Source organism: Podarcis melisellensis (genome assembly GCF_964234715.1).
Source record: "Podarcis melisellensis genome assembly, chromosome: 2".
NCBI lineage: Eukaryota > Metazoa > Chordata > Lepidosauria > Squamata > Lacertidae > Podarcis > Podarcis melisellensis.
The window spans coordinates 115,841,975-115,867,344 of NC_138529.1; the positions used below are offsets into that span (position 1 = coordinate 115,841,975).

Sequence of the window (25,370 nt, forward strand, 5' to 3'; positions counted from 1 at the left end):
TTAGAAGACAATTGAAGGCAGCCCTATTTAGGCAAGCTTTTCATGTTGGATGTTTAACCATGTTTTTAATATTCTGTTGGGAGCCACCCAGAGTGGCTGGGAGACGCAGCCAGATGGGCGGGGGAGAAATTATTATTACAGTGGAGGCTCGGGTTACGAACATGATCCGTGAGGGAAGCATGTTCGCAACCTGCAGCATCTGCAACCCACTGCGCATGCACGGGTCGCAATTCGGCACTTCTGCGCATGCGCAAAGCACAATTTAGTGCTTCTGCGAATGCGCAAGCGCCAAAACCCGGAAGTAACCCATTCCAGTACTTTCGGGTTTGGCGCCGTGCGCAACCCGAAATCACACAACCCAAAGCGTCTGTAACCCGAGGTATGACTGTATTATTATTATTATTATTATTATTATTATTATTAAGCCCTCCCGAGAATTTGGCACTTTTCAAAGTGAGATATTCTTTATTTCCTGAAAGTTGTCCACCGCTAGGCTGTTAAAAAAAACGCGCCAATCTCAAAGCGGTTCACAGAGAGAACAGAACGGCAAAAATATTAGTAAAAGCAACTCTTCAATACATTCAGAAGATAAAACCAGCAACAAACTGAAAGCAGATTGAAACAGGCATTCTCGGCTGCACTGGAGAATCAGCAAAGCCCTGTCATCCGCAGATGTCCCATGGTGATGTACGAAATATAATAAAAACAGCATTCAAAAAACCCCTGACAAATGGAAAAACAATAGGAAATGGACCCCTAAGGCCTGCCATCCTATTCACCCAGCTGCAAGAGCTTGTAGGAACAAAAATGTGTTCACTTTTTTTCTGGAAGGTACAGGCTTCTGAGATCTTTGGAAATTGCCCGCAAACTGTAGTGACGTCCTGGGTACATAAGACCAAAGGCTGTCAATCAATAATAGAAGGTCACTTAAGCAATCTCCCTCAAGGCATTTATAAGGGGTTTATTTCTAGAAATAACACACACTTGTGATCCGCAGTTAGTTTATACTTTTATTTAAAACGAGAAATAAGACAATGTTTGTGGCTAGGGTCCCCACAGTCCAAATACTTGAAAGCAGGGGGGTCACTGAAGTCCAGTGTTATTGTCCATAATATTATTAACGGTAATCATTATCATTAAGCATACGAAACCCTCTTTACACAATATGTACATTGCAGGTGGTGGGAGCAAACCGAAGGAGACTCTTGAGCTGGCTATTTTATTTATTATTTATATTTGCTATTGTCTGAATTGCCACACTTCTTCCGGAGATCGCAGGGCAGTTCACAAGATAAGAATACAAATTGAGAACGCAAAACGCATTAATAAAATGAAAGCTGTCTAACAGTGGAGCAGATTTCCGTGAGAGGCGCTAGAGACTCTCCATCCTTGGAGGTTTCAAAGCAGAGGTTGCATGGCCATCGGTCATGTATGATCTAGTTTGAGATTCCTGCATTACAGGGGATTGGACCATCACACAAATGCATTCAAAAGGCCATCGAATGTTAATCAGCTAAAGGCCTAGTTATGGAGAAATGTTTTTGCCTGGCACCTAAAGATGTAGTGAAGGTGCCAGCTGAGCCACCAGAAAAAAGGCCCGTTCCCGTGTTGCCACCCTCCTGACCTCGTGTGGAGGAGGCACACAAAGAAGGGCCTCATTTTATGATCATGGGGTCCGGGGTTGGTTCATAAGGGCAGAGGCAGTCCTTGAGGTACTGTGGCCCTCGGCTGTTTAAGGCTTTCCAGGTCAGAACCAGCACTTTGAATCGGGCCTGGAAACTAAAGGCTGGCCGAATGATTTGCTGCAAGTCGAACTGTACAGTTGGAAGGGACCCCTTGGGTCATCTAGTCCAACCCCCTGCAATGAAGGCAACCCTACACCTTTCTTTTAATAAAACCCGAAAACTGATGTTTTTGACACCCTTCTTTGGTATCCCTGCACCCCACCACTCCCTTTGGGCCGGTGGATCAGGACACCAATGCGGACAGGCTAGGATCGTCGTGTGATGGGCTCAAACTGCCTTGCCCCGCTGAGCAACCTGGCCGTTGAATTCTGCACCAGCTGAAGTTTCCGAACCATCTTTTGACCACTGCCTCCTTCAAGCAGCCAGGGACCACCCCATCTCTCAAGGAGAAATTCATCACCCCCCCCCCTGGCCCAGGCAGCTGTCTCTGCTCTGCTTGTTTTTTTCAGCCAGGAGGTTTCGACTGTGCCTGTTAAAAATGTCAAAAAGTGCTTCACCTCTCTGCCGCACCCCCTACTAACAGCACCCCATTCCCAGCGTAAGGCTCCCCTTCGCAGTCCTCGACCTTCACGCCGTTGCCCAACGCCCCTTCCTCCCCAGCCGCCTGGGGGTGCGCAACACCGTTTTGCCCGTGATTGAAGTCCTCCCGGGTCACCGGTTTCAACTCTAGATTGATGGGCTGGCGGTGGATGAGCTGGTGCTTGTACAAACTCGACGTGTAGCTGAACCGCCGCCCGCAATCCAGACACGAGTAGGGCTTTTCACCTGTGTGGATCCTCTCGTGCCTCACCAAGTCCGCCTTGTCCCGGAAACCTTTTGCGCAGAGGAAGCACCAGTGGTTTTTTTGCCCCCTGCGGCTCACCTTTTTTCGGGCAGCTTTGGTCGCAGCCCCAACCCGGCTTGGGGCAGCTCCCCACGGAGAGTCCCCCGCTGGCCAGTATCCGCTGGAGAAGGTGCCAGCGACGCTCTCTTGGGATGCTGCTGACGGGCTGGGCTGCAAGGATCCTGGCTGCAGGCAGGCCTTTTCCTGGCTTGAAGACACTTTTCCGTCACCTGGAAGGGGGAAAGAGAGAATCCAAGCAGATGTCATGTCTTGTGCTAGGGAAAGGATTGAAGAAATTAATATATTTCACAAATGCACACCCCCAAATGTTGCACCTGCAAGTAAGTGTCTCTGTTACTGTTTTTAAGATTTTCAATTTTATACATTTCAATAATCTTACAATCATTTTAACATTTCAAAACTCGTCTTCCTTCCCCCTCTTTCTGCGGTTCCTTAAATTTATTTTTTGTATTTTCTACATATTCCAAATTAACTTAATTTACTCATTTATTCATCTACTTCAAAACTGCAGGTTATTACAATAATCCTGTCAATGTCTTTATCTGTTTACAGTTTATTTGTAAATATTCAATAAACCATTTACATTCTTTTATTCAAAATTTGTTACAGTGGTACCTCGCAAGACGAATGCCTCGCAAGATGAAAAACGCGCAAGACGAAAGGGTTTTTCGGTCTTTGCGTTGCTTCGCAAGACGATTTTCCCTACGGGCTTGCTTCGCAAGACGAAAACGTCTTGCGAGTTTGTTCCCTTTTTTCTTAAAGCCGCTTGAAGAGGTGCAGTTGCGACGGACCGTGCTTCGCAAGACGAAAAACATCGCAAGACGAAAAGACTCGCGGAACGAATTAATTTCGTCTTGCGAGGCACCACTGTATCTTGATCTTATTCTTCTGGTAAGATTTGCCATGTCTGTATACAGTGGACCCTCGGGTTACATTACCTTCAGGTAATGTAAACTTCAGGTTGCGGACGCGGCAAACCCGGAAGTGGGTTTGCCGCTTGCGCATAAGCGCTCTGCGCACCTCACGCATACGCAGAAGTGGGTCCTTCAGTAACGAAATCTTCGGGATATGGCCAGGCCTCCAGGACGGATCCCATTCATAACCGGAGGTACCACTGTATTCCAGAAGTTTTTGTATCTGTTATACTATTATAACATGTTGTTATCATTATTTGTCTAAGACCTTTTCAAACCTCTTAAAGCATGCAAATGGCTTTCATTCTACCAGTGCAGGCGTTTCTTCTCCCTCCACACGCTGTTCTGGGTGGGCTCTGCCAATCCTACAGAGCCATTTTGGGGTGTTTGTGTGCATGCATGGACAGGGGGAAATCTTGTTGCACTAGTGAGACTTATTGGTTAGTGCATGGTGCTGATAATGGCATGGTGGCAAGTTTGATCCCCGTATGGGACGGCTGTTCCTTTCAACTCTTCGATTCTATGATTCCAGCTCTTTGGTTTATTTATTTGAATTTATATCTCACCTTTTTCTCCAAAAAAAATAATAGGGAGGTTAGGCTGAGAGAAGGAGAGCGTGCCTGTGTGTGACTGGCCCAAAGTCACCCATCAAGCTTCATGAGTAAGTGGGGATTTGAATCTTGGTTACTCAGGTCCTACTCTGAAACTCTAACCCACCACAAAACGCTGGATCCACCTCTCTACTTAATCCACCGTTTTATGTTCAGTTGCTGCACCTAGCAGCGTATCACACCAGCTGACCCATCGAGACGATGCAGAGGGCTCTGAAAACTCTCAAGAGACCAAATCTCCACCACAGAAGTACTGTTTTGGGGGGACAGGGGGGCGGGCAGGTGTGGATGGGGTACTGAATGGGGTAACTGTGCTCCTGAAAGACCAGATGCGCAGCCTGAGAGTCATTTTGGACTCATAGCTGTCCATGGAGGTGCAGGTCAGTTCTGTGTCCAGGGCAGCTGTCTACCAGCTCCATCTGGTACGCAGGCTGAGACCCTATCTGCCTGCAGACTGCCTCGCCAGAGTGGTGCATGTTCTGGTTATCTCCTGCTTGGACTGCAATGCGCTCTACGTGGGGCTACCTTTGCAGGTGACCCAGAAACTGCAACTAATCCAGAATGCAGCAGCTAGACTGTTGATTGGGAGTGGCCGCCAGGACCATATAACACCGGTCTTGAAAGACCCACATTGGCTCCCAGTACGTTTCTGAGCACAATTCGAAGTGTTGGTGCTGACCTTTAAAGCCCTAAATGGCCTTGGTCCAGTATACCTGAAGGAGCATCTCCACCCCCATCGTTCTGCCCAGACACTGAGGTCCAGCGCTAAGGGCCTTCTGACGGTTCCCTCCCTGCGAGAAGTGAGGTTACAGGGAACCAGGCAGAGGGCCTTCTCGGTAGTGGCGCCCGCCCTGTGGAATGCCCTCCCATCAGATGTCAAGGGAATAACCAACTACCTGACTTTCAGAAGACATCTGAGACAGCCCTGTATCAAGAAGTTTTTAATGTTTGATATTTTTATTGCTTTATTATTATTATTATTAATAATCTGTTGGGAGCAGCCCAGAGTGGCTGGGGAAGCCCAGCCAGATGGGTGGGGTATAAATTGTTGTTGTTATTCAGGTTGACACACACACACCCGGTTCAATCTCTGGCATCCCCACTTCAAAAAAAAAACCCCAGAAAGCAGGTGCTGTGAATAGTCCTAACAGGGAAGGGGCGGCATCAGTGGCAGCGAGGAGGGAGATACATTGAAAGGGGGTCTTTGCCCAGATCCGGCTCTGGCTGGAAGCTGTGGTCCCAGAGGGTAAGCCCAGCCCCATACCTGCACCGTGGCTGCCTTCTACGTGCTTCCTCTGGTGTCTGTTGAGGGCGGGTTTCTGAGTGAAGCTTTGTCCGCACTCGAGGCAGCTGTACGGTCTCTCTCCCGTGTGGACCGTCTGGTGGCGAAGGACTTGCGAAATGTCCCGGAAACTCTTCCCGCACTCTAGGCACTCGGGGCGTTTGCGGCCCACAAGCGTCTTCGGGGGTCGGACGGTGATGCTGACACCTGTTTGGCCAGAGGCGGGGAGCGGTATGAGATTCCGCACGAGGGAGGAGCGTCGCAAGGTTTAAATAAGGTCATTTGCTTACGTGAATTTTAACCAATGCAAAACTTTTCTGATTCCTTAGACACCAGTTGGAAACTATGGTGCCAAGCGGCGTGTGTGTACCATACGTGATTGAAAACTACCACATGTTTTGGAAAGTTACTCGTTTGCTGTTTATTTAGACACCTCTTAAGAGATCACAAACAAATGTTGCATGATGGTTCCCAAGATCAAGAAGCAGGGTTTTTTTGTCTATGTGTCTCTACAATTGGATGCCATTTTGAATCAAGGTTGCAGAATGAACCTTTCAAAACTGCACTGGTTTTTAGGTTTCTGAGAATTATTGAGTACGAGCCTGCTTATAAGTAAGCAATTAAGTAAGTAAATACAGTAGATTAGATAAAAGACAGACAGACAGACAGACAGACAGACAGACAGAAGGACAGATAAAAATATTTTCGATAGGCTAAAAAGGGTATCTCTTATTAACTGGGCAGCAGATTTTGTTTTTCTGTGAAGGTTATGTTTAATACAATATCTTATGAGGACTGTATCAGGAACATCTGAGAACAGACATTCCTCCTTCTAATACTTCTTCCACTGTCATTTTAGGAGAGGCACTCTGCTTCTCTCTCTCTCTCTCTCTCTCTCTCTCTCTCTCTCTCTCACACACACACACACACACACACACACACACACAGAAGGAATTCCTCTTCTTAAGATAATATTAGAAGAGACATTTCCTTATCTCTCACACAGCAAGAGGGAATCACTTTGTCCCTTGCAATTATTCATAGCAGAATGCGGAGATTTGAATGCCCCTGATGATCCTGCGGGAAGTCCCGTGGTTTCATATTATTGTGGAATATGAAGAAGAAGAAGAAGAAGAAGAAGAAGAAGAAGAAGAAGAAGAAGAAGAAGAAGAGGAGGAGGAGGAGGAGGAGGAGTTTGGATTTGATATCCCGCTTTATCACTACACTAAGGAGTCTCAAAGCTGCTAACAATCTCCTTTTCCCTTCCTCCCCCACAACAAACACTATTAACTATATCAACACACCAAAGTTGGAATCCAAATACAGTGGTACCTTGGTTCTTAAATTTAATCCGTTCCAGGAGTCCGTTTGACTCCCAAAACGGTTCAAAAACCAAGGTGCAGCTTCCGATTGGCTGCAGCAGCTTCCTGCACTCAATCGGAAGCCACATTGGACGTTCGACTTCCGAAAAACTTTTGCAAACCGAAACACTCACTTCTGGGTTTGCGGCATTCGGGAGCCAATTTGTTCAGGAGCCAAGCCGTTCAGGAACCAAGGTACCACTGTATTACATCTTCTATTGTAAGTTGCATCGTTTCAATAATCTGGATGGAGCTGCAGGGTTTGTGCAGTTATTGAAAAGCTTTATATTTTGTGTGTGTGCAGATTCTATTCCCTCATATTCATCTTTTGTGGCTCCCGCAGAATTGATTACGGCGTACGTACCTGTGTAGTTCTTTTCTTCCAGATGTTTTCTGAGATGTCTGTTGAGGGCCGGCTTCTGGGTGAAGCTCTGCCCACACTCGGAGCAGGAATACGGCTTCTCTCCGGTGTGGACTGTCTGGTGCCGGAGGACATGTGAGATATCCCGGAAACTTTTGCCGCATTCCGGGCACTCGGGACGCTTGCGGCCAGTGTGGGTCTTCTGGTGTCTATCCAGCTGCCACGCATCCTGGAAGCTTTCCCCACATTCGAGGCACCAGTGGCCATGTTCTTCCAAGCGCACAACGGTCTCATAGACCCCCTCGCTGCAGAGCGTGGCTTCGTCCCACCTCTCCAGCGGCTCCGTCTCATTCTCCTGTTCCAGATCACAGCTGCTTTCGAGGGAACCAGGCCGCCCCAATAACGTCCCGAGCATCACCGGTAGCCTGGGACTTCCTCGCTGGAAAGGGCCCAGCTTGCTCCCATTCAGAGTTGTTTCTCCAGCTGAGACCGCATAGCCATCCAGGTTCACTTTCCCTGGACAGGAAAAGGAAACAGAAGGATCAGGCTGGATTTTACTGCACAGTATTTTAAAATATAGAAAAGAGCTCTGCTGGACACCAATGCTGCTTCCACAGGGCCACATTTTGACGGAGCATTTGCGTGACATCTTAAACACCCTCTCTCATTTTAGCTTCTAAAGCTCAGAGAAATCTGACTCTCTTTATCTCATTGGATGAGCTGCACAATTTTCACAGGCCTTTTGCTCTGCTATTCTGGTCAGTTATGCCTCTATTTACTTTGCTCTAGCAGCTAGCATTTTCCTAGATTCCTCTAGCTGTTTCCTTCTCTATGGCTTGTCTCTTCTGCCAAGAAATCATCATCATCATCATTAGAATTTATATACTGCCCAATACCCGGGGGTCTCAGGGCGGTAATAATAATAATAATAATAATAATAATGGTGATGATTTATACTCCACCCTCCCCAGAATAAAATCAAGATATAAAACCACAAAATACCTAATAAAAATAAAAACAGATGCCTCCATGGGAAGCCCACAAACAAGACTGGAGAGCAAACAATCTAAATGGGATCAATGGGATCCATACAATTCATACATACCCAATGAGTTGGGACCCAGGCTGCCCTCCAATGGCGACCACTCGGCCTCAGGGGAGACCACAATCACCTCCTCCTCGTGTCTCCCCAGTGCCTAAAAGAGTAGAGAGGATTCCTGTCAAGTCAATGCCTCGGAGTCAGGAGGGCGAACCCTTCTCAGGCTCACCCTGAGGAAGATCAAATCTTAAAACTTTCTCAAAAGACAACCAGGTCAAATCAGCAATGATACACTGGGCAAAGGATTTGGGACATAATATCCAGATGGCAGATTGGGAAAGGTTATGGAAAACGGATCTGAAATCTACAGCATGCTGTACACTGAAAGAAAATTATATGAAAATGATGTACCGCTGGTAAGTTAGCAAAAATGTATAGAACTAGTGCAAATACTTGCTGGGAATGTAAAGAAAAAGAAGGCACCTTTTGTCATGTGTGGTGGTCGTGTAAGGTGATAAAAGCTTTCTGGGAGAAGATATATAATGAAATGAAAAAAATGTTTCAAATAACTTTTGTTAAAAAGCCAAAAGCTTTTCTATTAGGAATTATAGCTACCAATATTCCAAAGAAGACTTTTTATGTATACGACAACTGCCGCACGGATGTTACTAGCCCAGAGATGGAAAGAGTCCCTACCTAGACAGCATCTTAAAAAGCAGAGACCTCACCTTGCCAACCAAGGCCTGCATAGTTAAAGCTATGGTTTTCCCAGTAGTGATGTATGAAAGTGAGAGCTGGACCATAAAGAAGGCTGATTGCCGAAGAATTGATGCTTTTGAATTATGGTGCTGGAGGAGACCCTTGAGAGTCTCATGGACTGCAAGAAGATCAAACCTATCCATTCTTAAGGAAATCAGCCCTGAGTGCTCACTGGAAGGTCAGATCCTGAGGCTGAGGCTCCAATACTTTGGCCACCTCATGAGAAGAGAAGACTCCCTGGAAAAGACCCTGATGTTGGGAAAGATGGAGGGCACAAGGAGAAGGGGACGACAGAGGACGAGATGGCTGGACAGTGTTCTTGAAGCTACCAGCATGAGTCTGACCAAACTGCGGGAGGCAGTGGAAGACAGGAGTGCCTGGAGTGCTCTGATCCATGGGTTCATGAAGAGTCGGACACGACTAAACGACCAAACAACAACAACCAGAGAGGAATGGCAAACTAAACTGTTGGACTGGAAAGCTCAGGAAGCAAGAGGACAAAAACTTTAAAAAAGAGTGGGATTTTTCAAAAACTTATTTAGGAGACCACTGCAAGCAGATGAAAACATAAACAGGATTTTAATCTCACTTGTAATGAAACAATTATTATGGACAATATGGAGTGATGCAAAATATAGACTATGGAATAATACACAGTTGTAAATGTTGACAATAGGACCCATGGAAGGTTTGGGGGGAAGTCTCGATATTCAGAGTAATCTCTGTACAGTGGTACCTCGGGGTAAGAACTTAATTCGTTCCGGAGGTCCATTCTTAACCTGAAACTGTTCTTAACCTGAAGCACAACTTTAGCAAATGGGGCCGCCCTCTGCCGCTGCACAATTTCTGTTCTCATCCTGAGGTAAAGTTCTGAACCCGAGGTACTATTTCTGGGTTAGCAGAGTCTGTAACCTGAAGCGTATGTAATCCGAGGTACCACCGTATATGGATATACATTTGGATTGTTCTAATTTTACATTTTGAAAATCAAATAAAAACAATTTAAAATAAAATCTTAGAACTTTCTCTCCTTTACCTCAGCCTCTGGTTGCTGGCGTCTGAGGAAATCTTCAGCCAGGGCCACCGCCTGGGAACAGGCTTGAGGGCCACGGGCCCTGACCCAGCTCTGCATCTCCGGAGGCAGGATGCTCAGGAACTGCTCCAAGATCACCAGCTCCAGGATCTGCTCCTTGGTGTGCTTCTCTGGCTTCAGCCACTGCCAGCAGAGCTCCCGGAGCTTCTTGCAAACCTCTCGGGGTCCCTCGGCTTCCTGGTAGCCAAACTGCCCGAAATGTCTGCCCTGCGCGTCGGTGCCAGTGTCGTCCTTTCCCACGGCCTCTTTCTCCAACGTCCTGTTTTCTCCAGCGACCGGATTGCTAAAGGCTCCTGGAGCTCCTCTGCCATTGCCCACCAGAAGCTGAGCGACTCCATCTCCGCTGGGCCACTGGCCAGCAACCGTCACGGCCTCACAAGAGCCCCACAGCAACGGTTTCGACGGCTGTTGGCTTCCCCACCCAGAGGGAAGGGGCTGCACGGCCTTTAGGACCTCCTGCCACTGAGTTTCCCAGCGCTGCGCCAAGCCCTCCTCAGACCCCTGGGTCAACTCTTGGGGGGCCACCCAGCCCAGAAGCTCCCCGATGGTCCCAACCTGGATGACGCGAGGGACCACCCGTTCCCCTTCGGATTCCAGAAGCCCCGCTTGGGATCCCTCCCTCAGTTTCGCGCCAGGGATCGCCTCGTGTTCTAGAACGTTCTGCAAAGGGAGACTCATGACTCGGCCGGCCCTCAGCTCGGCAGCCATTTTGTCCGACGGAGTTGGAACACCGGAGGCAATGTCCACAGAGAGCGTAGAAAGTGTTATTTTAAGCTGGAAAGCCCATCACTGGAAGGAGAAGGGTTCTGAAATGTTCCCACATCGAGACCTGCAGGCCTTAAACAAACAAACAGAATATTTGTAGCCTTCTCCTTAAAAAAAGAGCTAAACAAAGAGTTTACTCCTTCTTATCCAATATGTGAGAGACTTGTGCCTTTGTGGATGTACCACAGGTGGTGCCAGGGAGGACCTTGCCATCAGTCACACCTCCTTTAAAATAAGCGCATCTCATGTTTTCATCCGCCAGGCTGATTCCTCCAGGACACACCAGCAGGATCTGTCGATGGTCTGCAAGTCACTCCGGTCAAATTGTGACTTTATGCTGGATTCAGCAAAATTTCCAGCCAGCAAGAAAGGAACTTCTTTTCCCTTAAGGAAGAAGACAAAAGGTGGAATAAATAAGCCAAACCAAGCTGCTTTGGCTGTTGAGTCGTTCTGAAAGAGAAACCATATTTTAAGCCTTGCCTTCAGGCTGAGCATCTGCCTTGCATGATCCTGTTCTCAATCTTTGGCATCTCCATGCAGGGCTCGAGATAAGATGGCTTTCCATGTTGATAATAATAATAATTTATTTATACCCCACCCATCTGGCTGGATTTCCCCAGCCTCTCTGGGCGGCTCCCACCAGAATAATAACAATAATAAAGCGAAAAACAACATTAAAAACTTCCCTAAACAGGTCTGCCTTCAGATGTCTTCTGAAAGTCAGATAGTTGTTTATTTCCTTGACATCTGATGGGAGGGTGTTCCACAGGGTAGGTGCCACTACTGAGAAGGCCTTGCCTTTTTTCCGAGTGTGCTCATTCAACTTTTCCCTTTCCTCCAGTCACTTTCTTCATGATCAGAGCTTGTGCAGCTAGACTGAACCTTTTCTTTTTCTACGTGCACAACGGCAAATATAATTGGCAAGCTTTGAAAAGCCTCAGGCCCTTGGGCAAGGGTACCAGTTAAAAGCGCTTTGCTAAACTGGGCCTGCTGTCTGGATCTAGCACCTGCGCAACATCATGGGAAGAACATTTCAGTTCTGAGCTAGATGGACCAATGGCCCTACATAGTCCATAGATGCACCAATGCTCATCTCCTTTGTCATTTTATCCTCTCAACAACCCAGTTAAGTACTCTTTAGGCTGAAAGAGAACGTGAGAGGCTAAAGGTCGCTCAATGAGCTTTACAGCCACGTGGAGACTTGAACTCGTGTCTCCCTCTTCCTAGTCCAGCACTCCAACTCAGCGTGACTGACCTATGCAGCCCTCCAGAGGTCAGGGATGATGCGAGCTGTTAGTGGTTCGACTATCAGACTCGGACCTCAGCGACCAGAGTTAAAATTACCCCACAGCCATGAAACCCACTAAGTGACCTTGGGCCATTCATTGCTTCTCAGACTGACCTACCTGGCAGGGTCGTTGTGAGGATTAAATGAGGAGGAAGAGAACCCATGTAGGCCACACCTTTAGCTCCTTGCAGGAAGAGGTGAGGTACAAATGCAATAAACCAAGTTCTTTCCTCTAACCATATGGCACAAAAAGAAGGAACATATATATATTTATATAAATAAAAGAAATCACACTCCCAGTGTTCTTATTAGATAAGTGATTCTCGGTAATACCTCTTCTTCCTTTGAATCCATTCGCTTACACACCTGGTTAATTCCATAATTTTATGCTTGCTCACAATCCTACCTGAAGTAACCTTTGCTGTTTCACACCCCTGACACTCCTTAGGAAACAACATCAAATTTAACTTTTAAGTAAAAAAAAAAAAACCAAACCCCAAAACAGAGTTTTGTGTAAAGTGCTAACCTACCACCCCATTATTATCTCAACTAGGACGTCCGGTTGATTATTGTGTGACTTTTTCCCTCGTTGTGGACCAAGATAAGCAAAACCCGCAAAATTTCTAGGAGTTGCTGTTAGAAATAAGGGTCACTACGATGAGCTTTCGGTTTTGTGTGGTTTTTAATTTAAATTGGGCAGCGTTGTCTGCTTAGCTGCCTTCATATATGTCTCTTCTTTGTGCACAAATTGCAATGCTTGGTGGCTGATTAAAAATATCCATCTACTGTATCAGGATGTTCTATGGCACAACTTCGATGTGTATTAAGGGGGAGACGTTCTTCTTAAAAGCCTCCCCACTTTTGCAAGAATCCTCTATCGAACCACTGCCTCTTCACTTTTCCCTATCTCACCCCCCATCCACCCCAATTGCACGAAAGTGCCATTCCCATCCCCAAATGCCAAAAAGATGCAATGGCAAACCGTAGCATTTATGAAGGAGAAATAAAATACTAAAATACTGAAGAAGAAGAAGAAGAAGAAGAAGAAGAAGAAGAAGAAGAAGAAGAAGAAGAGGAGGAGGAGGAGGAGGAGGAGGAGACTCTGTAGTTGTAGACAGAGGTGGTGTACAGGGAAACGCATGTACAGGAAAACATACGAAAATCCGTTTTATCAGAGATCTAGGTCAAAAGTGAACGGAAGTGGCAGAGGGCAAGGGTTTGCATCTGCTCTGCACCACTTGCACATTTAGAAACTTTCCCCTTTCCCCCTCCACATGCAACTCACAGCACATCCTGCCCCACTGCGCTGGATCTGCTTCAGCCCCACAGAGGCTGTCCTCTTTCTGGTCCGGCTGTATCCTGCAACAGAGGGGCTGGAGAGGGTGGGGAACATCCAGAACAGGAAGTGGGCAGCCCTCATTTATTTCCCCTTCACCCCCAACTTCTCAGTCTCTCTAGGAACCAAAACACTCACAATGTAACCCTTCATGTGCCTGTAAAAAAAACACACACACAAAAACCCCAACCAACCAGAGGCACAACTTTAGCCTCACGATCTTATAAAACACACATTTTATCAAGGGAAATATTGGAGGGTATGGAGTAGGATGTCCCCATTTTCATCAGAGGAACTCAGCTGTGCAAATCCCCACAGAGCGGTGATGGGTCCCCAGGGTCATCTAGTCCAACCCCCCTGCAAATGCAGCAATTACATATTGGAAGAAGCTGGGGCTTGAACTCTGGACCTCCTGCATGCAAACCGCGTGCTCTTCCACTGAGCCGCGCGGCACCTCCCCAAGGGCAATGAATGCACTTTGCATATGCTCAGAGGACCCACCGGACCCTTCATATTCCTGCCTGCCATGACGCAGGCTCTGAAAAGCTGGGCACCTCATCTGTCCCAAGCACAAGTTCTGCCCATGTTGGAAGTTCCCCTACTGCCCCGCTTTGCCCAAGGCAATGCAACCCCACCATCGACTCAGCTGTGGTACTAAAGGGGTTAAAGGGCCTGAGCTAGAGATTCCTAGAGAGGACAGGAAATGGAGAGCGCACGGGGGAAGTAAAACACCAACGGAATCTTCCGGTTATGTGCACCTTTCTTTCTCTTCCCTTCTTTCTTTGGAGGAAGCTGGTGGTGTTGTTTAGTTGTTTAGTCGTGTCCACCTCTTCGTGACCCCATGGACCAGAGCACGCCAGGCACTCCTGTCTGCCTCCCGCAGTTTGGTCAAACTCATGCTGGTAGCTTCGAGAACACTGTCCAACCATCTCGTCCTCTGTCCTCCCCTTCTCCTTGTGCCCTCCATCTTTCCCAACATCAGGGTCTTTTCCAGGGAGTCTTCTCTTCTGGTGAGGTGGCCAAAGTCTTGGAGCCTCAGCTTCATGACCTGTCCTTCCCGTGAGCACTCAGGGCTGATTTCCTTCAGAATGGATACGTTTGATCTTCTTGCAGTCCATGGGACTCTCAAGAGTCTCCTCCAGCACCATAATTCAAAAGCATCAGTTCTTCGGCCATCAGCCTTCTTGATGGTCCAGCTTTCACTTCCATACATCACTACTGGGAAAACCATAGCTTTTACTATACGGACCTTGGTTGGCAAGGTGATGTCTCTACTTTTTAAGATGCTGTCTAGGTTTGTCATTGCTTTTCTCCCAAGAAGCAGGCGTCTTTTAATTTTGCGGCTGCTGTCACCATCTGCAGTGATCATGGAGCCCAAGAAAGTAAAATCTCTCACTGCCTCCATTTCTTCTCCTTCTATTTGCCAGGAGGTGATGGGCCCAGTGGCCATGATCTTCGTTTTTTTGATGTTGAGCTTCAGACTATATTTTGCGCTCTCCTCTTTCACCCTCATTAAAGGGTTCTTTAATTCCTCCTCACTTTCTGCCATCAAGGTTGTGTCATCTGCCTATTTGAGGTTGTTGATATTTCTTCCGGCAATCTTAATTCCGGCTAGGGATTCATCCAGCCCAGCCTTTCACATGATGAATTCTGCATATAAGTTAAATAAGCAGGGAGACAATATACAGCCTTGCCGTACTCCTTTCCCAATTTTGAACCAATCAGTTGTTCCATATCCAGTTCTAACTGTAGCTTCTTGTCCCACATAGAGATTTCTCAGGAGACAGATGAGGTGATCAGGCACTCCCATTTCTTTAAGAACTTGCCATAGTTTGCTGTGGTTGACACAGTCAAAGGCTTTTGCATAGTCAATGAAGCAGAAGTAGATGTCTTTCTGGAACTCTCTAGCTTTCTCCATAATCCAGCGCATGTTTGCAATTTGGTCTCTGGTTCCTCTGCCCCTTCGAAATCCAGCTTGCGCTTCTGGGAGTTCTCAGTCCACATACTGCTTAAGCTGGCCTTGTAGATCAGCTGCTCTACATAAGGACATAAAAGAGCCTCTGAATCAGGCCAATAGCTTATCTAGTCCAGCATCCTGGTCTCAAACACCAAGCAGGGTTCAAGCAGTTTCACTTCCTGTGGTTTCCAGCAGTTGCCATGCAGAAGCATTGGTGTCTCCAACCTTGGAGGGTTTCCAGGTGTTTTTTGGACTACAGCTCCCATCATCCTTAGCTAGCAGGACCGATGGTCAGGGATGATGGGAACTGTAGTTCAAAAACAGCTGGAGACCCAAGTTTGGAAAACACTGGTGGAGGCAGAGCAAAGCTTTTATATCTAGTAACCATCGATAGGCCTCTCCTCCATTATGTTTTAAAATATATACAGTATGTACATTTTAATTAATTTTTTAACATATCATTTCCAAGTCATTTAACATACATTTTTATCTTATACAATTTTTTTAGACTTCTGTCAACTACCTCTGAAGATTTTCCATTCTTTATCTGCATTTCTTAATTTCTCTATTACTTTTAATTATCCTTAACTAATATTCTCTTCATAATCTTCCTTGCAATATTTCGCATAATCCTCCTTACAAAACATCTTGCAGTTCTACTAGCGTAATCTGTTTATTACAGTTGCTTTTCAAATAGTTCAAATATTTACTCCAGTCCTCTAAGAATCTTTGGTCCCGCAGGTTTCGAATCCTTCCTGTCAATTTGTCTAATTCTGCATAGTCCATTCATTCTCCTCCATGAATTTGTCTCATCTTCTTTCAAAGCTATCCCTGTGGCAGGGAGTTCCATAGTTTGACAAAGAGCTGCATAAAGAAGTATTTTCTTTTATCTGCCCCTGAATCTTTCAACATTCAGCTTCATTGGATATCCTTGTAATTTTCCAGCATTTAGGAACTTGAGATGCCCTTAACAAATTCCCACTCAGCCATGATGCTGACTGCATTAGCTTGGGCCAGCCCTTACCTTAAAGTCTAACCACCCTTTTGAGGTTGTTGTGAAGATAAATTGTTTGTGTGTGAAGAGGGAGAGGCAGGTAGGCAGAGAGGGCACTGCTGCCCCAGGCTTCTTGGGGAACTAGCAAGATTCAATAAAAGGAAAACTATCACAATAATACAGTGGTACCTCGGGTTAAGAACTTAATTCGTTCCGGAGGTTCGTTCTTAACCAGAAACTGTTCTTAACAAGAAGCACCACTTTAGCTAGTCGGGCCTCCCACTGCTGCCACCGGAGCACGATTTCTGTTCTCATCCTGAAGCAAAGTTCTTAACCCGAGGTACTATTTCTGAGTTAGCCGAGTCTGTAACCTGAAGCGTCTGTAACCCGAGATACCACTGCACTAACAAAATATCATATTAAATAGCTAGATATATTTCCCTTTATTCTCCATTTTATTGTATTTTACTTTTTCTTGGCAACGGCTGTAGAAATATATGCATCCCAGTAAAGAATGGATACAAAAACTTATGAAATATGCAGAAATGGCAAAACTTACTGGAAGAATAAGAAATCAATATAACAAACTTTTTATGAAAGAATGGAAATGGTTTATTGAATATTTACAGAAGATATATACTTACAATAGATAATTAAATGAGCAAGTTAAATGAATTAAAAAATAAATGTAAGGAACCGCAGAAAGAGAGGGAAGGAAGTCAAATTTTGAAATGTTAAATTGATTGTAAAACTAATGAAATGTATAAATTTGAAAAGTTTAAATAAAAAACTTTTATAAAAAAAGAAATATTATATGTAACTAATTTGCAAACAGTTTTTAACAACACCCATCAATAAAATGTGAGGTTCTTTTTTCCCCCTGTTTTCTGTATTTCTTTCTTCTTTTTTAAAAATCTGTTTGCCTACTATGCAGCTGACAGTGTCATGGGAGCCTCACATAAAAAAAGACCAAACCCCCTCCATCAAAAAAAGTTGCATGTTTAGAATAGATTTATGAAAGATTTAGAAAACTTATTGATTACAATATTTGTGTGAGAATGTATGGGAAAAATACGGAATGACAGATACAATCTTGCTTAAAATGTATATAGGAAGTGCAGTGTAAGCGATGGAAGCTAACCAATGAAATTTTATTACTTTTTTCATGTTGAGCTATTTGTAGAATAAACTTGGAAGAAATTCTTCCAACTTATCTTCTTTTCTTTTTCTTATTTTTTCTTTTCTTCTCATTTCTTCTTTTTTCATATATATATGTGCTTATTTGAAATATATACAGTATGGATGTGTGTATTTGCAATAGTTTGCTTATATTTTGTAATAATGATGTTAAATGATTTTTTTAATACATTTTTTTATTAAAAAAAGTTGCATGCGTTTTGCTTTTTAAAAATAAAATAAATATTTAAATCACTGCAGGGGTGCAAGTTTGGGAATTTTAGACTCCGGGGACCCGATGTTCTTATGCACCCTCCCATTGGATATCCATGTGCAAACAAGCCCTGAAATTCGGCCCGGGAGGCATCACTTGCAGGGATGGGGGCGGGGGGGGCGGAGGGAATTGCAAGTGGGTCTATAATGGTTAAATCCAAAGAATCCGATTCCTAGAGAGGCTCCATAAAGCTGGTGGGGGCGGGCGGAAAGGGAGGTCAGTAATGGACTCCTCTTCCTCGCTGGAGGGGTGGAAATGGCTCCTTTGCAGCTCTGAGCAGGGTGAGCAGCTGACACCGAGTTCAATAATAAAGGGACCTTGGGGGGGTGGAGGGTGTTGGAAAGGCGCAGGGTGCAGAGGAGGAGAGGCAGGGGGTGGGCTGGGGGCTCGGCTGGGGTGCAGGAGGGAAGCACCCCCTTTCTCCCCTAGATCCTCTCCCTTAAGGGAGCAAACCTTGCAGTGCACGTGGGAACGGCGCGCAGAGCAGGTCAGAGGTCCTCCTCTGACTTCCCAACTGGGACGGACTTCCCAACTGCAGCACATCGTTAAACTTCGGAACTCCCTCCCACAGGAGACCATAGCTGTCAACTTTCCCCCTTTTTAAAAGGAAAATTCCCTTATTCTGAATAGGATTCCTCGCAAGAAAAGGGAAAAGTTGACAGCTATGGAGGAGGCAGTGAAGACCACCAACCTAGGCGGCTTTCCGTGGAGGAGAGGGCTCTCCTCTACACTGCCAGATTTGGAAGCAGCGGTGTTTCTGGATCCCAGGTGCTGGAAACCGCAGGAGGGGAAAGTGGTCTTGTGCTTGAATCCTGTTTGCGGGTTTCCCAGTGGGGCCTCTGGATGGCCACTGTGAGAGCAGGATGCTAGACTAGGTGGGTCACACCTGATCCAGCGGGCTCTTCTTAGGTTCTTATGAAAATGGCTCGTCTGCCCTTGTTTAAACCCCCGGCACCTAATATTTGGGGATAGACTGCTGCTGTAAAAGGAGGCTCCCCACCGCTAATGTGGCACAGATATTCCCCTCCCCTGGACACTGCCATTTTTTAAAGTAGGAGTAAGACGCAGCTTAAGGGACACAGGTGGGGCTGTGGTCTAAACCACAGAGCCTAGGGCTTGCTGATCAGATGGTCGGCGGTTCAAATCCCCGCGACAGGGTGAGCTCTCGTTGCTCAGTCCCTGCTCCTGCCAACCTAGCAGTTCGAAAGCACGTCAAAGTGCAAGTAGATAAATAGGTACCACTCAGGCGGGAAGGTAAACACCATTTCCATGCGCTGCTCTGGTTTGCCAGAAGTGGCTTAGTCATGCTGGCCACGTGACCCGGAAGCTGTATGCTGGCTCCCTCGGCCCATAAAGCGAGATGAGCACCGCAACCCTAGAGTCGTATGCGACTGGACCTAATGGTCAGGGGTCCCTTTACCTTTACCTTTAAGACACAGTTTTGTTATGCGTAAATAAATAAAGTGTTTACTATCACTTTCCCAATTATCTTCCCCAGTAAGACCATCAGTTTTACTCTCCCTTCTTCCCATCGTTTCTGTTTTCAGCCCAATCTTTCTTGGAGGAGATCTCTTTCTTCCACTTGCCCTGTCCAGTTGCTCCCTTCTGAATGCTACCTAAAAATTTGCCAACCTCCCTCCCACAAATCACTACCCAATCAGATGGGTGAGGTACAAATAATAAAATTATTATTGTCATTGTCATCATCATCATACCAGTCTGTGCCTGTGTTGGATTTCAAATCCACTTTTATATATGTAAGGGTTTTTAATTGTTTTTGGATATGCAGTTGTTCATAGGCAGAAATCATTTTAACTTTATAAATATGCATGAGAAATAGCCCAAGCACAATATATCTATATAGTACAGTATTGTGAAATTGCTTCAAGATCCTTCATAGGGAGCCATCTATTATTATTATTATTATTATTATTATTATTATTATTATTATTATTATTATTATGCTAAGCTTACTCAGGAGTCTTAGATGAGTTGCCTTGGTAAAAGCTTTTTGAAAGCCTAAGTGTGCTTGCTGACACTCTCAAATAACTCTAAAAACTTCACAAGGCAGGACATCTCCTTGTAGAAGCCATGCTGTTTCTGCTTCAGCAAGAATTGGTCTTCTATATGCTCAGTTATTTTATCTTTAACCATCAGGGGTGACCAGGGGTGGTGGTAGTCGTAGTCTAGCAGCTTCTCAAGGGCCACAGGCCCTGCAAATATACTGTCTAACTCCTGTTTGTCTGTGTTCTTTCTCCCTCAGGTGAAAGGGCTTCCAGTTACGGACTTCAAGAAAGTATCTCAGGAGGCTCTGATTCAGGCGCAGGTTGCCTCCTTCTGTGAGATTTGAAGGTTGACCTCAACTTGGCTCTCCCCCCGTCGGAGGAAAATGACTACAGATTATGAATCCTCGTCAGCCTTTGGCCTCCAGTTTCAGGATGCACAGATGGGACTTAAAAAGGAGACCCAGGATGAGCTGGCAGCTGCCCCCCAGCCGGAATCAGAGGAAATGGGAGAAGCTCTTCGCCGTCAGTGGACAGCCCTATCTGTTAAAGCAGAACCAGATGTGGGTCTCTGGTCACACCATTATGAAGCTCAGTTGCAGGAGTTCATGAAGACAAATCGGGCCCCTTGCTCCAGACAGGGAATCCCACCGCTGCCAGAAACTGTTCTCTGCGTTGATGCTAAAGTAGTTGCAGCAGAGCGATTGGCCCAAATCCTGCCATGCGCTCAGAAACCGAGTCAACAGGACTCCATGGTGCAAGGCCACAAGAGAGAAAGACATGATATCCTGAGCGAGGAGGCCGCCGTCAGCTCAGATGTACCCTGCCAACACTTTAGGCAGCTCAGGTACCGGGAGGCCGAGGGCCCTCGAGAGGTTTGCAGCCAGCTACGGGATCTTTGCCACCGGTGGCTGAAGCCGGAGAGGAACACCAAGGAGCAGATCCTGGAGCTGGTGATCCTGGAGCAGTTCCTGGCCGTCCTCCCTCAGGAAATGGAGAGCTGGGTGAAGGAGCGTGGCCCGGAGACCTGCTCCCAGGCGGTAGACCTGGCAGAGGATTTCCTGCTGAGGCAGCAAGATGCTAAGAAAGAGGAAGAACAGGTGAAGGGCAAAGGAGAGAAGTTCGAAATGGGCATAAGGACATTGCCTGTCCTGGCATTGGAGCCTGGCATCTAGGCCCAAGGCCTTTCTCGGAGTAGCCTGGGAACCTTGGGTTCTCTAGGCCAGAAGCTTTTCCGGTAGTAGTTTGAGCTGGGCAATATTGCAATTAAACGGTATGATGGTCAAACCACGATACTGGTTTCAGACTTTTTGAACTGGGGATATATTGCAGCCACTGCCAGCACAGCGTCTGCCTCACTGTTCTCTGCCTGCCTGCACTGTGTTGGCAGCATTTGGGAAGCTATAACATATCACCATCTCAAATTGCCTTGATCAGCTGAGAAACGGGCTTCCTTACACTTAAAGCAAGTTTAACTTCCTTAAACTTCCTTTAAATTGCTCCTGAAGGTCGACAATGAGGGAGACGGAGGCACTTCACCAGGGAGAGCATTCCACAGATGGGGAACCCCACCGAGAAGGCCCTGTCATGGGCCAATGCGAACTGGGTGGCAGCCAGAGGCGGCACTGCCAATGGGGCCTTCCTTGCTGATTGTAGAGCCCGGGAAGGTTGATATTGTGGGACTCCCTCCCTTAGGCCCCAAACCATTTTGGGCTTTGTACTAAACCCATGAATTGGGCTGGTAGCTCACAGGCAGCTCTAACACATCCCCTTTGCTACTGCTTCAAAATGCTTTCACGTTTTTACTGGGCGTTTCCCAGACCAGGAATGCACGATGGCTGAGAGTTATACAAATTTAACTATTCCTTGTTTGCTGTTTCAGGAGCACTTTCACGTGATCACAGTCAGCTTCCCTGACGATGAACAGGCTTTGTTGGAAACCTCACAGAGCCAGTCCCACAGGGAGATCAAGCAGGAGGATGAAAGGGATTCCAGCTCCCCAAGTAAGGACCTGTTGTTACAATCCATTGCTTACTACAAAGAGCCAGGCAGGGCTTTAATTTGGGGGTTCCTACTCGGGGGGAATGTCTAAAGTGACTGCACTTGGAATCCTTTGTCCAGTTCTGGTTGCTTCACCCTAAAAGGGATATTGTGGAGTTGGCGACAGTTCAGAAAAGGGCAACCAAAATGAGTCAAGGCAACGGAGCAAAGATCATGGGGAAAGATTGCAACAACTTGATAGCTCAGTCGGTACACTAGCTAATCTCAAGGTCATAGGTTTGAGCCCCACATTCGGGCAAATGACTAGATGATTTCTAGTTGGTCCCTTCAACTCTGCAATTCTATGATTTTATGATTTGGGGCTTTTTACTTTAGGAGAAAAGACAAATAAGAGTAGACAAGATATACAGTGGTACCTCAGGTTACAGACTCCGCTAACCCAGAAATAGTACCTCAGGTTAAGAACTTTGCTTCAGGATGAGAACAGAAATCGTGCAGCGGCGGCGCAGAGGCAGCAGGAGGCCCCATTAGCTAAAGCGGTGCTTCAGGTTAAGAACAGTTTCAGGTTAGGAACGCACCTCCGGAACGAATTAAGTTATTAACCCGAGGTACCACTGTAGTTGTTCAGTCAAACCTTGGTTGTCGAACGTAATCTGTTCCGGAAGCCGATTTGGCTTCCAAAATGTTCTGGAACATTTACTTCTGGGTTTTCGACATGTGGGAGCCGAAACATTCCAAAACGGAGACATTCAGGATCCGAGGTTTGACTGTATAAAATTACACATGGTGAGGAGAAAGTGGGTAGAGAAAAAGGGTTTTTTCCTCTCTCTCTCTCTCTCGCTCTCTCATAATCATAACAAGATTAGACGAATTCATGGAGGAGAGGGCTACTAGCCAAGCTAGCTGCGTCCTACTGTTGGAGGCAACATGCCTCCGAATATCAGTTGCCTAGGATCACAAGTGGGGAGAGTGTGGCTGTTGCACAAAGGTTGTGTGGGATACTCGGAGGCATCTTGTTGGCCACTGTAGGAACAGGATGTTGAACTAGGTGGCTACTGGCCTGATTCAGTGGGCTTCTTAAATACTGTTCTCTTTGACATCTTGTGGGAGGGCGTTCCACATGTTTGCTCCGACTTATTACTAAAGAGGGTTTTCTTGGTGGAAAGTAGTGGGGCATGCGCAAAACCACTCAAGAGTTGTGGCTAGAAAGCATGGGAATAGTGGGAAACTGCTGAGACCTATGCTTTGCTGGTATGGGATAAGCCAAAGTATGGACAAGCCCTGAGTATAAGGCCTTATGTTCTTTTATGAGGTATTACGTCAACAGAAGACAGTATTATTCTCTTGCCCAAACCTTTCCTGTCACATTTTTCTTCATTATATCGCCATAATCCATCTCTTCCTTTCTACTTTCCCCACCTTGTTTATTATCTCTCTACTTCAGCAGGTGACGAACACATGAATGGGGTGCATTTGGAGGAGGCTGAGCTTCGAAAGCTGAAGAAAAGCTCAGGAGATCAACGTGGATCAAACAAGCGGAAAGAAAGAACGACGCAGAGGCGGAGAGAGAACTCTGTACTTCCCCAGGCAGGTGGTATTGGAGGTCAACCGAGAATCCCCACAGGAGAGAGCAGGGACGTGCCCGCCGTGTGTGAGGAAAGCCCGAGTGATGCCACGGGCCACGATGCTTTCTTAGGAGACGAGCCTTATACCTGCTCCGCCTGCGGGAAAGCCTTCCGTCTCAAGTCAAGCCTCAAAAGACACTGGAGAAGCCACACGGGCGAAAAGCCGTATACCTGCTTAGATTGTGGGCGGAGCTTCAGCTGGAGGAGCAGCCTCACCACACATCAGAGAACCCACATGAGTGAAAAGCAGTACAAATGCTCCAAGTGCGGGAAGACCTTCCGCTGGAGCCAGAACCTCACGCGGCACTGGAGCATCCACACCGGGGAGAAGCCGTACAAGTGCTCCGACTGCGGGAGCAGCTTCAACCGGAGCCAGAACCTCATCACTCATCGGAGAATCCACACGGGAGAGAAGCCGTACAAGTGCTTGGACTGCGGGAGCACCTTCAACCGGAGCCAGAGCCTGATCACGCACCAGAAGACGCACGCGGGAGAGAAGCTGTACATCTGCTCGGACTGCGGGAAGACCTTCAACCGGAGCCAGAGCCTCATTGCTCATCAGAGACTCCACACGGGGGAGAAACTCTACATGCTCCGGATGAAAGGAGAGCTTGCGGGGAAAATGCAGCCTCCTCAGACACGGGTGGAGTCGCACACTGCGGACACGATATAGTAGGGTTGCTATATTCCAAAAAGCGAAAATCCAGACACAGATGTTGTTGAGCAAGATCTCCCCGCAAAAAAGAGAATGTTTTAAAGCTTTTTTTTAAGGAAATTTGCCAAAAAAACCACAACACTGCTGATTCGAGCTGCCACATGTCCGGATTTTTCTGGACATTTTAACCGATTTTTGAAAATTCTGTCCGGACGCTGTTTTCAGCAGACAAATTCTGGGAAATTTCATATGTATGACAGCCCTATGATATAGGCGTGCTCACAGCGGAGGGAGAAAGATGGATTTGAGATCCACCCCTTGTTTAGGTACAAGGACACAGTGGAAAATGAGTGCCAGAAATGTTCATTTAAGTCAGGGGTTGCTGATGTGGCAGCCTGAGGGTGCTGGTATACCCACTGGAACCTCCTGTGGTGCCTGCAAAAATTCTCTGTAAATATCCCCTCAAAAATCCACAATGCACAAAAGACTCTTTGCTATTCCTATTCAGTTCCTGTTTGTACTGACTCCGCCTCTCCTGCAGTGAACACGCCCCCTTTCCATATGCCCACGTTCCATTGGACGCCCGGACTGGATGCCCGCCTTCCCTTCCATTCTGAACAGGAGAGAGGTGCAAAGATCGGGCAGCTGACGTGGAGGCATGCTTCCATCATTAGGCAATCCTCTCTCTCCTCCTCCTGATGCTGTTAGATGTGGCATTTGTGTGTGTGTGTGTTCTAGCAAACCCTCCTGCATGCAGCATTATCTCTAAAAGTAAAGGGCTCTGTGCAAACCTCTCCTTCTGTTGAGCGATCAAGGCCAGTGAAGGAGGACTTGCTAAGCTTGTGTAGCATAGTGGACACGGGTTCAAATTTTGGGATGGGGAGGCCCACTTTGAGATGTCACATTGACAGCGAACACTACTTAGCAGAGCCCAACCTCACACAAACACCCCTCCCTAAATATGAGTGCAGTATGCTGGAAATAAAACTGTTGTGTTAGTTAAAATAATAAATTTGATCATCCTTGAAAGTTGAACTGTATCCTCTGACAGAACATTGCTTCAGACTCCTAGGAAAGAGACTACTAGCCCATGCTGCTTCTATGGACTATGTTTCTTCTTTTACCTAGCAAACTGCCTAAAACGAACCCTTAGTTTTGTTAATAAACGTGGTGAGGGGGGAAGGCAGGAAACGAAAAGGAGCCCCCCCCCAAAAAAAAAACAGGGAGGAAGGCAAAGAACAAAACACATGGGGAAAAGCCCCCTTAGCGCATCATGAGTTTGAGGGA

At 46.6% G+C, this 25,370-nt stretch overlaps 2 protein-coding genes and 1 long non-coding RNA gene across 7 annotated transcripts; 2 read left to right on the forward strand and 1 right to left on the reverse strand.

Annotated features, from left to right (window-relative positions):
- Positions 1 to 1,584: 1,584 nt before the first annotated feature.
- LOC309364490 (uncharacterized protein) lies at positions 1,585 to 13,491 on the reverse strand. 4 transcript variants are annotated; one of them, XM_081901897.1, is made up of 7 exons: positions 13,348 to 13,477; positions 10,997 to 11,158; positions 9,953 to 10,846; positions 8,224 to 8,314; positions 7,122 to 7,634; positions 5,379 to 5,603; positions 1,585 to 2,798 (listed from the first exon to the last, which is right to left on the reverse strand). In XM_081901897.1, exons 3-7 carry the CDS (start codon positions 10,715 to 10,717, stop codon positions 2,239 to 2,241), a joined length of 2,154 nt encoding a protein of 717 aa, XP_081758023.1. In that variant the 5' UTR covers positions 10,718 to 10,846; positions 10,997 to 11,158; positions 13,348 to 13,477; the 3' UTR covers positions 1,585 to 2,238. The 4 variants fall into 4 exon arrangements, with proteins under 4 accessions (XP_081758023.1, XP_081758021.1, XP_081758022.1 ...); XM_081901895.1 differs by having other exon boundaries at positions 10,958 to 11,158; XM_081901896.1 differs by lacking the exon at positions 10,997 to 11,158 and having other exon boundaries at positions 13,348 to 13,491.
- On the forward strand, positions 2,810 to 4,090 carry LOC309365489. The gene is made up of 2 exons (XR_014166196.1): positions 2,810 to 2,909; positions 3,507 to 4,090. It is a non-coding gene; the product is annotated as an uncharacterized lncRNA (long non-coding RNA).
- A 4,503-nt stretch (positions 13,492 to 17,994) lies between the features above and the next one.
- On the forward strand, positions 17,995 to 25,112 carry LOC309364697 (uncharacterized protein). 2 transcript variants are annotated; one of them, XM_081902475.1, is made up of 4 exons: positions 17,995 to 18,080; positions 20,063 to 20,902; positions 21,685 to 21,805; positions 23,248 to 25,112. In XM_081902475.1, exons 2-4 carry the CDS (start codon positions 20,189 to 20,191, stop codon positions 24,099 to 24,101), a joined length of 1,689 nt encoding a protein of 562 aa, XP_081758601.1. In that variant the 5' UTR covers positions 17,995 to 18,080; positions 20,063 to 20,188; the 3' UTR covers positions 24,102 to 25,112. The 2 variants fall into 2 exon arrangements, with proteins under 2 accessions (XP_081758601.1, XP_081758602.1); XM_081902476.1 differs by having other exon boundaries at positions 23,251 to 25,112.
- Positions 25,113 to 25,370: the final 258 nt, after the last annotated feature.